Source organism: Lasiosphaeria miniovina, assembly GCF_030549165.1.
Source record: "Lasiosphaeria miniovina strain SMH2392-1A chromosome Unknown B0T26scaffold_1, whole genome shotgun sequence".
Lineage (NCBI taxonomy): Eukaryota > Fungi > Ascomycota > Sordariomycetes > Sordariales > Lasiosphaeriaceae > Lasiosphaeria > Lasiosphaeria miniovina.
The window spans coordinates 7,137,655-7,150,176 of NW_026848220.1; the positions used below are offsets into that span (position 1 = coordinate 7,137,655).

The 12,522-nt window shown below is 54.0% G+C and overlaps 4 protein-coding genes across 4 annotated transcripts; 1 reads left to right on the plus strand and 3 right to left on the minus strand.

Annotated features, from left to right (window-relative positions):
* Nucleotides 1-885: 885 nt before the first annotated feature.
* On the minus strand, nucleotides 886-4,420 carry B0T26DRAFT_746861 (uncharacterized protein; the record flags this gene model as incomplete). Its single annotated transcript, XM_060444753.1, has 4 exons — nucleotides 886-997; nucleotides 1,053-1,259; nucleotides 1,320-1,376; nucleotides 1,449-4,420. The coding sequence occupies 4 exons, from the start codon at nucleotides 4,418-4,420 to the stop codon at nucleotides 886-888; spliced, it is 3,348 nt and encodes a 1,115-aa protein (XP_060303912.1).
* A 2,356-nt stretch (nucleotides 4,421-6,776) lies between these two features.
* Nucleotides 6,777-7,603, minus strand: B0T26DRAFT_762851 (tRNA synthetases class I (M)-domain-containing protein; the record flags this gene model as incomplete). Its single annotated transcript, XM_060446416.1, has 1 exon — nucleotides 6,777-7,603. Exon 1 carries the CDS (start codon nucleotides 7,230-7,232, stop codon nucleotides 6,777-6,779), a length of 456 nt encoding a protein of 151 aa, XP_060303913.1. The 5' UTR covers nucleotides 7,233-7,603.
* A 752-nt stretch (nucleotides 7,604-8,355) lies between these two features.
* On the plus strand, nucleotides 8,356-10,470 carry B0T26DRAFT_690622 (putative serine dehydratase domain-containing protein). Its single transcript, XM_060441086.1, has 5 exons — nucleotides 8,356-8,711; nucleotides 8,784-8,918; nucleotides 8,975-9,558; nucleotides 9,684-9,784; nucleotides 9,919-10,470. The coding sequence occupies exons 1-5, from the start codon at nucleotides 8,514-8,516 to the stop codon at nucleotides 10,320-10,322; spliced, it is 1,422 nt and encodes a 473-aa protein (XP_060303914.1). The 5' UTR covers nucleotides 8,356-8,513; the 3' UTR covers nucleotides 10,323-10,470.
* Nucleotides 10,471-10,780: 310 nt separating this feature from the next.
* B0T26DRAFT_671236 (actin family) lies at nucleotides 10,781-12,299 on the minus strand (the record flags this gene model as incomplete). Its single annotated transcript, XM_060439295.1, has 2 exons — nucleotides 10,781-12,132; nucleotides 12,245-12,299. The coding sequence occupies 2 exons, from the start codon at nucleotides 12,297-12,299 to the stop codon at nucleotides 10,781-10,783; spliced, it is 1,407 nt and encodes a 468-aa protein (XP_060303915.1).
* Between the last annotated feature and the right edge of the window lie 223 nt (nucleotides 12,300-12,522).

Here is a 12,522-nt window from a genome sequence, read left to right on the forward strand (position 1 = left end):
CAAATTTGGCAACACATCGTTCACGCTTGACCTCACTACTAGAACACCACATGCATATGCCACTGTGGAGAATGCAAGTCTGTTCGCTGGTCCTCGGTGTGTCTGTCCTCCTGTAGGGTCTACGATACAGGTCTAGAACATCCGTGGTTGGTTCTTGGCTGGGTTAAGCCAATGCAGCCCGGAACCAGGCCATGATAAGTCGAGGCTTAATATACGTAGCGGACGCAGAGAAGCGGCAAAGTCCGTCGGCCGGGCGCGTGCACTCCCGTTGTAGCATTTTGAACATGGGAGATGATATCAAAAGATGTTATTCTGTTGGTTCTGTGTGTACATGATATTCATGTAAAGTTTTGCTAGTGTTGCCTGCCAGTTTGCCTAGGTTGACTATCGTCACCAGCCACCATCCCATCCGTCCGTCAGCCGGCCCCGTGATAAACGCCGGTGTACCGTACTATGCAATACATGAACGCAGTAAGAAAGTGCAAGCCGGGATATCACTCAGAGATTCGGCTGCTATTTCCACAAATCCCCGGGGGTTGTTCCCTTTTCCCTCTCTCATTTAGCCCATATGTTTCCAGGTCTTGCTCTTTTGCTGTGTGGGTAGTATCTCATAAGCCCAAATAGTTCTATGCCATACCCACTTTCATCTCTCAGTTCAAGGGCTATTGTGCTTCGCCCTTCTCAGCCGCCTCGTAGAGTAAAAGCAACCGAAACCGGGTTGCTGAGCCTGCATGCATGCACGCACGTCGGCATAGAGACACGCCGGGCGAACAAGTAGCCGAGCCGAACAATCACGAATGAAACGACGTGTCCTAGTCGCCGTGCAGAAATCAGAATATCTCGTCTCGTCCCCGTAACCAAACACGGGACTGAAAGGATAGAAGCTTAGCCATTGCTGACAAAACTAGCAGCGAAAGGGGCGTTGAGCGAGCCGAAACCGGCGCTCTCGTCCTGGTTTGGATCGTGCGGCCGCGAACCGTTGAGTAGAGGACAGAGTCTGGGAGCCATGTTAGCTAAAGGAAGGAAATATTATGCGGAGAGAAAATACGTACTTCTTATTAGTCTTGATATGGCCGATCTGACCACAGTTTGCACATTTACGGGTAGTCCCCGTGGCTTTCTCCGTCGTGGGTTCAGGAGAGGCGCCCTCGTCTCCCTCGACACCGCCCGTCTTGATCTTTTGCTGGAGCTTCTTTTGCTTTTCGCGCTTCTTACGACGCTCTTTGTTCTTCTCAAGTCGCTCCTGTTCCTTGCGAGCCCTAGATAAAATTAATCCCTCCATCCGGGGTGCGACAATCGACTGAAAGGGGATAACTTACAAATCAAGGATCATCTTGTTTCGCTCTTGATCCTGGGTAAGCTTGACGGAGTAGATGCTGCCGATATGTTAGCCTGAGAAAACAAAACAGAAAACCAGATCAACACTTGGAAGGGGTGTAGCAACATACTCTATCTGTTCAAGGTCCTGCTGGCGTCGCTTCTTCAGGTATTGACCAATGACGATGGGATCGTGTACAATCTCCGTGATGGTCTGAACCTCGCCATTCTCCCGCGTAACCTCTCTCGTGATCTTCAATTTCTTCCGGTTGAGAGCGCTAGCTGCGCTCTGGCTCACTTGGCTCATGCCGTCGGCCGGGGCCGGGGCCGGGGCGCCCTGATTCTGGGTATTGAACCGTTCATCCTCATCTTCTTGAGCGAGAACGTCGTCGTCATCGTGCTCCTGCGAGTCCTCGAGACTCTCCCGTTGCCGATTCCAGATATCCGTGAGCGCCTCGGTGTAGAGACTGTCCTGGTTCTTGACGTTGTACATGTGGCCACCATTCGCCTTGCGCTGCCGTTCTATGGCATCGGCTGACGTTGCTAGTGGCCCCTGTAGCTGCTCGAGATAGCCACCCTTCATTGACGTCCTGAGGAAGCTAATTCCCAAGCCCTTGCCCGTTGGGTCGCCAGCGCCATGGACAGCAACCATGGCCTTCCCGTGGCTCGCATCAATGAAGGCCTTGGTAAGTCTCCACGGTGCCATCTTGTTAGCGAGGGCATCGGGCGGAAGTTCGTCTGGGGCATCTTCTTCCCCATCCTTATCCTTGAATTGCGCGTCGTTGATTTCGTAGCCGCCGTTCTCGAGCTCGTGAGCGCCGACCTGCATCGCATCCAAGAGACATACTTCCTCTGGTCTAACAAGGCTGCGAATGTACTTCTCAGTCATTGGCCCTTCTCCCTCGGGAAGTTGCCAATCCTTGGTATCCTTGCGGAAACGCAGGAACTCTTTGAGCTTCTGCCGGTTCTGGGACTCGTTGGACTCGGCAACGTGGCGAGTGATGTCATGCAGCGTGACGTGTTCATTCTGTCGCAAAAGCCTGTAAGATACCATCTTGAGACGATTCTTGGCAATATTCGTAACGCGCCGAGAATGAGGCCCTGGCACTTCCATGGATGGAAGTGTCTGCCCAACCACGAACAGATGATCGATGTTCCGGATGTACCAAGACGACCCGTGCTGGCCGGTTGTGGTACGGCCAACGAGGAAGTCGGTGCCTCGCGGCGTGTGCTTGAAAATAGGGGCACGGAACATCTGATTATGCAAAGTGGGCACAACCTCTCCAGGATTCACCTGGCCAAATATGGCGAAGGGAGACCGGTCTTCCGGCATGAGGATAGAAGTTTCGCCAAGCTCACGCTTCTCGGGACGAGAGTCAGCGCCCTTAGCACGTCGGTGATAGTTGACAATCTTCTGGCCCATGCCAAAGTTTGACAAAACAGTGGGAATCTCCTCGCAGTATTCGAACAGGATCGCGGTCGAGTTGTCATTCAGTGACAGGTCGCGCGAATCGTGAAAGATCTCGCTAATCCTCCTGCCCTTCAGTGTCTTACGCTTCACAGTGTTAGGCTTCGCGAACTTGATTGACCCAAACGCCTCCTTCTTAGGGTGAAGTTGCGGTCGGTGGTAGCTGTGAGGATCGCTGGCTGCAAGCTTGACTCTGTAGTATGGCCACGCAAGTCTCTGCGCTGTCATGCTGTGCTCAACTGGGATGGCAGCAAGGGTTGCCCGGACCCTGTTTTGGTTGTTCTCCTTCAACGCGTCGTAGGCAGCGTCGGAGGAGAAGTCGAATCGCTGGGAAAGAATCCCGGCATACTTTCCGTTTGCCATGCGCACCGTCTTGTGTTGGATTTTTCGTCGCTTGACTGCCCGCTCCGACTCGACGTCGTCGATGAGGAGATAAGGGTCGTTGATGTCGAGAATGACACGCTTCCCAAGCCTCGCGGTGACTTCCTCGAAATCGTCGAAGTTTGGGGCTATAAACCGAGAGATGGAGGGCAGCCCGCGGGGTATTTCAACCCGCTTTCTCTTGGGGGAAGGATCCCCAAACATTTGATCCCACTCGGCGTCGTCAACTTCGTCGTCAAAAGGCTCGTCCTTAACGAAACCGTTGTCTTGACCAAGTGCGGCGCCAGATACGCCGTTGTTGTCATTATTGCCAAGGGTGCCATTGTGGGCCGAGTCCCAGTCATCGCCTAGGTGGATCATAGAGTCATAGTCATCGCATATGATTTCAATATCAAGGAGAGTGAGCCCTCCCATCAGCTCGGAATCAGACTCGTCGTCGAGGTTGAAGACCTCGAGATCGGCTTGCTCGAGCGGCTCAGGCTCTTCGAGGGAGACTCGGCCGCGAGACTCGGCCTCCCTAATCCTTTGATACACCGAAGACGAGGCGGGGCCCGGGATTCGAAAGAGTTTCTCTTGGTCAACATCAACTTCCAGGCTAAGCTTGGACGGAATCAAGGGCTTTGGAGGCTTGGCTGGTTTCTTGGAAATCCAGGTCGCCTGCTTCGGGCGCAGGAGCTCGTTCCAGTTGAGAATGGCATTCTCTTCGAAACCCGGCCAGGCCTGCTTCACAGCATCTAGAAAGTTTTCGGCAGGGGGAGGAATGTTTGGGTCTTGGTTGGTGACTTCGGGATCTTGCTCGTGGTTGAAGTTTAGGTTTCGGAGCTCTTCGATGGTCTGCCCGTCGTCATGGCCAAGATCTATGTGTTCGTCGCCGTCGGCGTCAAGCGGGTGGGGAGATGACCTAAGGTCGTCGAGGATGGGGTCGATCGGCGACGAAACTGGGTCTCCGCCGAAGAGGTCGTCGGTATCGTTACTCGTCCCACCGTCATCGGTGAGGCCTGGAAGGTCGCCATTTGTGCCCGAGGTGTTCGGTTCCTCGTCGGGTAGGTCATCTTCGTCGCTCAGGTCAATGTCCTCGAAGTCGATGGCATCGTCGGCTTTGCCTTCTTGGCTGATGGCAGCGCCGCTGTTGATATCGTTGACGAATTTCGAGATTTCGCCATTCTCGAGGAAGCTCGCGTTGTACTGCCTGATCGCTTCCTCATCTCTTGCCTCTTGCTCCGCCCAGACCTCGCTTTCTGTGGTGTCGGCCATTTTTGCCGTCGGCTGCGCGTTCGCCCCTCGAGCTCCTCTCGATGGTTGCGCGAGCTGTAGAGTGTCAGATCATGGTATGGGCAGCTCCAGTCGGTAGCTGCTTCTGAGGCAACTTCAGGTTCGCGGACCGTGGGGTGCGTGGTGCGACGACAAATTGAGAGATCGCGGAACGCTTTGTCGTTTGATGACAAGCCACACCAGCTACTGGAGAAAGCGAATCGGCGCAAGGGTGCACGCGCAGCCTGGCCCGCCAGGTGGGTCCCTGCACTGCTGCGGGAAGTTGGGGAAAGTTGTGGCCCCTGCCAGTGCTAGGCTGAGAAAATCACCAACTTGGTCCGTGCGTGGTTACTCAGACCCGGAAGTCACACCAAGTCACTTCATCCGTTCGTTCCACTTCACGGTAATCATGTCCGAAGTATGGTGCATTCAGCCTCGATAAAATATTATTGGAAGCTATCCTTCAGACATTCATGGGTCCCTTCGAGATATGATATTTCTCCTGCTCAAAATATTAAATTCTGCTGCGCTTCTTTATCAACCTACTGGCCAGCAGGTCATTGGAGCTTGAGTTAGGGCTCAAAAGTTTTGTAGGCAAAACTTTTTGAGGGTGCTCTAGGTAATTCGCACAGCAAAAGACATAACGCATAGGGTTAAGGTTAGATACATGTCCAGTCCAGCTTCAAAGCTGAATGCTTGCTAGTTTGGTTTTTGCAATGGTATTGACGATGAAAAGTCTAGTCTCTGTACAGTTAGAGGACTGGATTCAACGAGTAAATATTTAGTATTCAAAACAGAGAAAAAGGGAACTTGTTACATTTCGTCTGCTTCAATGAGGCCTTGCTTGAGGAGGGACTCTGCAGTTAGATTGATCACAAAAGTAAAATGGCTCATACCCATCACCCGTACACATTGAAAGGCATTTGCCGCGGTACAGCGAAAAGTCAAACAATTGAACGACACTAATCCAATAGAGTCACGCCGGTCGACTCACGAACATAAAGAGAACTTGATTATATAAGAGACGTAGGACCCTAGCCATTAGAAGTTTGCTGACCTTGTTATGAAACGACCGGCTGCAGTGTAGCAATAGGGCCACGCAATAACTCACAAAGCTTTGTGCTCGCTAGTTGACACAGACTTTGGCAATTTCCCCACAAGAGAATGATGTGTTTATGTCAGTAACTGCCCCTATAAGTCTAACCCTCGAGTTTTGGCTCGGCTACGAGTTTTCACTCGCAGAAATAATGACCAGCCATCTCATCAAGGTGGCAAGGAGCCAGAAATAACGAACATGATATCGTGTAAAAAGGGCTTCCTCCTGACCACCGGGTAATGACAACACCGGGTAATGACAAGTGACGCAAAAGACTCCTTAGCTGTCCTTGGGCAGAGTCAAAGCTACCTAGACATAGACACAGACACCACAGGAGGTTAACTGTAATGACTCTGTAACAATCAACTGACACGTTGCTAGCGCCGTGGAACATAATATTCTATGAGCTTCTCTTGGAAGCCAACGTGTCCCTCTGTTATTTGGGTGCCAACAAAAGTTGTGTGTCAGGAAGAGCAGCTCACAGGCTCTAGGGCTTGTGTTGACCTTGAGTTCTTTGTGATGATGTAGGGCCTTACGGCCCTAAGCTCCGTTGGGCTTAGTTACAATTTTCCCTTAGTCCCTGCATTGTGAGCCCAGCTATGTACCTATAAAATCATCATGGCCCTTCTAAGTTCTAACAGTTCATGCGTGAGCGGTACCGGGAACTGCCCTATCCTGAGCTACGAAATGGGCGACCCGACAGTTTGGGTCAGCCATATATAGGCGTACCGCATTTGCCGTTGGCTCCCGGTGCATCTACAATGGGGGAAGGGAGGGAGTTGTGAGACGGATATGGACATTGTGGTGAAATATTAGCTTAGTATACTAGGTGGCGCATACAGACACATTGAGGACGCGTCGGTGATTAAACTTGTTTAGGTAGCTTTGAGATAGTATTTCTTGTGATGTGACTCCTTATCGTTGGAGTTACTAAGTGGATCGCCGCGTGTTTGAATTCATTCATTGCCCCTCCCATTTCCTAATCCCATTTCTATCAATAGAAATGGACTTGTCAGTTCGGGGCCATCGAAAACAACTTGCCTTTCTTAGGTAAGACTGCCATAGAGACAATCTTGCCAGTTAGGCCTACCATTTTGAAGTGGGACTCACTTGTTGTTACTGCCAGAAGAGATACTGGTCACGTAGGGTCTCTAAAGTAGTGTTCCATCAAGGACCTTGCCGCAGGTATTTTGGGAATCAAGAACCCCTAGTCTAATTCAAAGTAACTACCTAGGTACTTACCTGGACTAAGGCGGGAAGCTATTACCCCGCGAGGAAAATGAACAACCCAGCGCGGAGCTTCACAGCGTCAAGCTCGCGGGTGTACTGCGCGAGCAATTGGTTTACGTCCTCTTTGAAGGCGTCGAAGGAAGACTCATGGTGTTCGGCCCAGTCGGGGACAATACTGTGATATCGCGAGTTGATGAACTTCAAGACGCGATTAACAAAGTTGCCAAGAGTCTTGAGGAGCAGGTTGTTGTCAGCACTAATGAAACCATCCCAGGTGAACTTGGTGTCACCCGTCTCAGGTCCACAGTAGAGCAAATAGAAACGCCATATGTCCGAGGCCACCTCTGTTTCGTGAGCCGAATCCCCAAAGACGCCAATGCCACGAGACTTGGAGAACTTGCCGCCTTCGTACGTAAGGTAATCCGTTGTCGAGAGATGATGTAGCTTTGTCCAGGTATCTTGAGTTCCTATTTGAGACGCAGGGAACATGACAGAATGGAAGACAACGTTGTCTTTTCCGATAAATTGATATAGTTGAACATCATCTGGACTCCGCCATCATTTCTCCCATTGGTCGGTGTATGCGGCTGTAATTGAGACGTAGTCGATGCAGGCATCAAACCATGAATAAATCACTTTATCTTCGTAGTCTGGCAGAGGTACTGCTGTTCCCCATTTCATGTCCCTGGTAATGCTGCGGGGTTGAAGTCCTTCCTTTAGCCAACCTGAAGTGGTAGAGATACCATTGTTTGACCATGCGTCCTTGGTGGCAGATTCCTAGAAGAAAGCATCGATCTTGGGCTGTAGATTATCCAGCTCTAGGAAAATGTGCTTGGTATTCTTGGTGACTGGGGTAGAGCCATCAATTTTGCATCTTGGACCAATGAGCTGAAGCGGCTCGAGGAGGTTGCCACACTGGTCGCATTGGTCCCCACGAGCGGCCGCATAACCGCAACCCAACGTCGGACACTCGCCTTCCACGAACCGATCCGCAAGAAAAGAGTGATGTTTCTCGCAATAGAGCTGAGTAGTCATGCGCTCCTTCAGGAAACCATGTTCGTTGAGCTTCAAGAAAATATCTTGAGTGATATCGATTTGGAGCTGTGTTGTTGTCCGACCAAAAATGTCGAAGCTGATGCTGAACCATTCGTAAATCTAGGCATGGACGGCGTGATACTTATCACAAAGCTCTTGTGGGGGCAATTCTCGACTAGAGCTCGCGCTTCGGTGGTAGTTCTGTACTGGTCGGTTCTTTGGCGGCGGGATCGATCAGGAGAATATCATCACATTTTCACCATTCTTGGTGCGTACCAACAATGGTGCCTAGTAACAGCAGCACCTGGGCCGGCCTGGCCTGCGCCTGAAAAGCACCTACTGACTGGGGAGTTGCTGTCCGCTCAGGCACTCAGGGCCATTTTTCTGCACAAGCTGTTGTGGGGAAGGCATTTGAGGGTGTTGTCGTAATGGCTAATTTGATACCGTACGATGTTGAATGTCCCAAAATAATTTCAATAAAAAAGAAACACATTTTCACCTAGCAGTTTCAATATATATATGTATACATATACGGTGCTTTGCGGCTTTGAAGGCGGTCGTGATGCATGCAAATTGTCTTTTGGAGTCTTAAGCCAGCACGAGAGGGGTGCGTGGAGTATTTTACAGTCGACGTCTCACACCCTCGTATCTAATCCGTATCTTCACATGTATTTGCGCGATTACCACTTTCAATTATTATTAAAAAAGGAATAACAACAGGTACGTATAAGCACCATGGCTGTTCTATCCGCGCCAGGTGCTGGTCTCAAGGAGAAGCTGAGGGCCGAGTTTGTCGGCATGACACTCCAGGATGTCATTCCCGTTCCTTCGGCCGTGCTGGACCTGGCGAAGCTCGAGGTGAACTGCCAGCGCATGCTTGATGCGACGGACCGTTTGGGGATTCTTTGGCGCGCTCACATCAAATCCCACAAGGTGAGCGAGCTGAGCTCTGGATACCCACCTACCGCTCATAAAGACACCCCGCTGATTCGCACCGCATGAAAGACGACCGAGCTGACCCGCCTCCAAGTCGGAGACACTCGCATGACGCATGTCTCTATTATTGCTTCAACTGTCGTCGAGGCCGAAAACATCCTCCCTCTGCTCAGAGAGTACCAGGTCAATGGCCGGACCGTCAACGTATGTACTCGCTGCTGTCCGTTTTGACCCTGGCTCCTCCTGACGCCCAAGCCTAGCTTCTATTGGCCTTCCCCCTTTTCCCGTCGGCAGTCTCGCGGCTCGCACGCTTCTCGGCTGAGCTTGGCCCCGCCTCCCTCTCCATCCTAGTCGACCACCCAGACCAGCTGGCCTCGGCGGCGGCCATCACGCGCGCCTCGGGCGGCCATGCGCCTCTCGTCTTCATCAAGATCGATGCCGAGTACGGGCGCGCGGGCGTGGTGCCGTCGTCGCCCGCCTGTGCCGAGCTCGTCGATGCCGCGCTGGCCGCCGAGAAGGCCGGCGCCTGCGTGCTGCACGGTCTCTACGCCCATGCTGGTCACAGCTACGGCTCGCGCGGCAACTGGGCCGCCATGGACTACCTCGTAAAGGAGTTCGAGATGCTGAGCAGCGTCGCCGCGGTCGTCCGCGACAAGAGCCCGGACCACCCCCTCGTGCTGTCGGCCGGCGCCACGCCCACCGCGACCACGATCCAGCATCCGCGGGTCCTCGCTGGTCTTGACGGGGACAATGAAAGCACTGCAACGTCAACCCACAAGGTCAAGTCCATCTTCAACACGTCGAAGCTGGCCGGGCTCACCCTCGAGGTCCACGCAGGTGTATAGTGTGTCTGTCTGTCATTTGAGCAAAGTCCCTCTATACTGAGCGAAGAGCCAACACCCCCCCCTTCGAAACCGCCTCTGCAGAATGGCATCGTGCTAATCTATGACGTGATAACACCAATGATAGCCCGACGCTAGATATCCAACAGTTAGCGACGCACGCAAGAGACTCGTCCCTGATGACGTGCAAGGACATTGCCATCAGCATCGTGGCTGAAGTAGCATCCGGTGCGTGTATTGTCTCTACTACGCAAGCAGATCGCTCCCCCTCCCCACCTCAACCTCTCAAAACAACTTTTGAGTGGCATTCATTTCGCCCCCCCCTATCCTCTGGATAAAACGCTGACACCTAGATATCACAGTCTATCCCGGCCGCGGAGCCGACGGCACGACGGAGGCGCTCGTGCATGCGGGCACGTTGGCGCTTGGCCGCGAGCCCGTGGCGGGCAAGGGGGGCGACTACAGCGGATGGGGAGTAGTGATGTCGTGGGGGGCAGCTGCGGAAGCACCAGGGCCGGGGCCCGACTTCCCGCTCGTGCACGGGGGCTGGCAGGTTGGGCGCATCAGCCAGGAGCACGGCATCCTCGCGTGGAAGGGCAGGAAGGAGGACGAGGTGCCGCTGCGGGTTGGGGACCGCGTGCGGATCTGGCCCAACCACAGCTGCATTGCCGGGGCGGGCTTTGACTGGTACCTGATTGTCGACGGGCGGAATAAGGGACGCGAGGACGAGGTCGTTGATGTCTGGCCACGGTGGCGAGGCTGGTGAAAGGCGTTTGAGACGGGTTGATTGCATTGGCTTCATGGTGTTTGTGACAGCTATAAAGGGGTGGGTAACCTAGAAACGGATGATCATCACATTCACATCCCGCGTCAAACACATCGTCGTCTCACAGGTTTAGGGCAGATAAGCTGCTACGAGGCGAAAAATCGCTAGATAGGATTTTTTTACCAGATTCTCGCTATATCTTTTTTGAAGGTATCCGTCCTGAGCGTGCCGCTCAGTTCAACCCTGTCTGACAACTCCCGTACGCCGCACTCTCTCTCACAACAAAACGTGGTGAGACCAAATCCTTACTAGCAACATAAAAAAGAGACGTAAAAAGGAAAAAAGAAAGCAGGTAAAGCAAAATAATAAAAAGCGGGAGAAGCACTACTATCTCTCGACCCACTTTTCTCTCCCTCCGCCGCGTCCCCCACACATTTACTTTGGACGAAAAAGGGCTCCTACTTACAGCGCTTCTCGACAATGCCAGCGCCGTTCTCATCGTACTCCTTCCTCGAGATCCACATCTGGTGGAAGGTTCCCAAACTAGCGAGAATGCTTCCGCCGATCCAGGCGCCGAAGCGGCGCTCACTCGTCAGGCCTGCCGCGTGGATCTTGATCTTGAGACCGGGGTACATGTTGGTGAGCTCCTGGTTAAGGCGGTCGTTGAAGCCATTGAGGAGACTGGTGCTACCAGTCACAACAATGTTGCCGACCAGGTTAGGGCGGAGGTCAACGTCGACGCCGTCGAGCGCGGCCTTGATCAGCCCGGGAATCGTCTGGCTCTTAGCCACACGCCCTTCGTGCTGGTCGAAGGCGACCGTATCATCCCACATGCCCTCGGACACGCGGTACCGCTGCTCGCGCCACATCTGGTTGCTCCCGTCGGGCATCTCGAAGACGCGGCCCGGCTGGCTCTTAGCGTAGTCTTCGTTGGGCTGGAAGCGGCCGGGGCCGCGCCACACCTCGACGACCGACTCCTTGAACTCCGTAAGTACTCGCTCTTCCTCGAAGGCGCGGAACGAGGGCGCGATGGGGAACGGGAAGTTGCGAAGGCGGGCCTCGGCAGGGGCGCCTGCCTCGACGGGCTTCTTGTTCTCCACCATGAAAGTCGGCACCAGGTCGACACGTGGGTCGCTCGTCTCCCACATGGAGCGGATTTGGTTGCTCAGCCACAGCCCGCCGATGGGCGACCGCTGGATTGACCGTTTGAGGACTGTGCCGTCGTGGATGGCCGTGACGCTCGTGTTGGCGCCACCAACGTCCACCACCAGGGCTGTCGCCTTGCCGGCCGCGAACGCCGCCAGCACCGGCGTCCGACTGAGCCAGAAGGCCGGGCACCCCCAGCTCTCCATGCAGATCTCGATCGCCTTCTCTCGGGCCTTAGCGGAGTTCCAGGGCGCTTCTGTCATGAGCACCGGGTTCTCGGCCAGCGGCTTTTCGAGGTCGCCGACACTGTTCTCGGCGCCGCCACCACTAGCGTCTTCCATGGATACGTCGCCGTCCCCGTCCCCGTCGCCGATGTTGAGCCCGTTCTTGCTCGGGGGCGTCGGGCGTTCGGGTTGCAGGCGCTTGCACAAGAGGTGCTCCCAGATTTTGGTGGCTCCGTCCCAGTCCTCGACTACGCTATCGCGGTTCATATAGTTGCGCACTTCGAAGTTGGCACGCGGCAGGATCACCTCGTCCCCGAAGATGTCCCGCCCATCGATGTGGCCGTAGAAGGACGGGATGACCTGTTTGGGCATTTCCTCGCCGGCGAAGCCCGCGCGCGTCTGGCAGTAGCCGGGATCGAGAACCAGCGCCGAGACCTCATCTGTGTGATTCCCATAGTGTCAGCAGAGCAGCTGGCTGAAGACCCGCGAGGGCATGAAGAATGCGGAAGCAACACGTTTGCTCGCGCGTGGGGGGTTGGCTGCGTCACTCACCTCCGCCGTAGATGTCGGTCGGTGGCATCGCCGACGAGAGAGTCTGTTGAGCCATGGTCTGGAGAAGGTCGCGCGAGCGTAAAAATGGAGATGCAATTGAAGAATTATCAGAATTACAATTGGCGTGGCGCGAGGAACGCGAGAGAGAAAAATGGGGGGATTTGGCGACGATCCTACGGAATTTTCTGCAAGATGTTTGGCGACCCGTCGCGTCCCCAGGGCAGGAAGCTTCTCCAAATTCGAGTGCCGGGCGCATTCTGGCGGTCGAAAAATAGTGG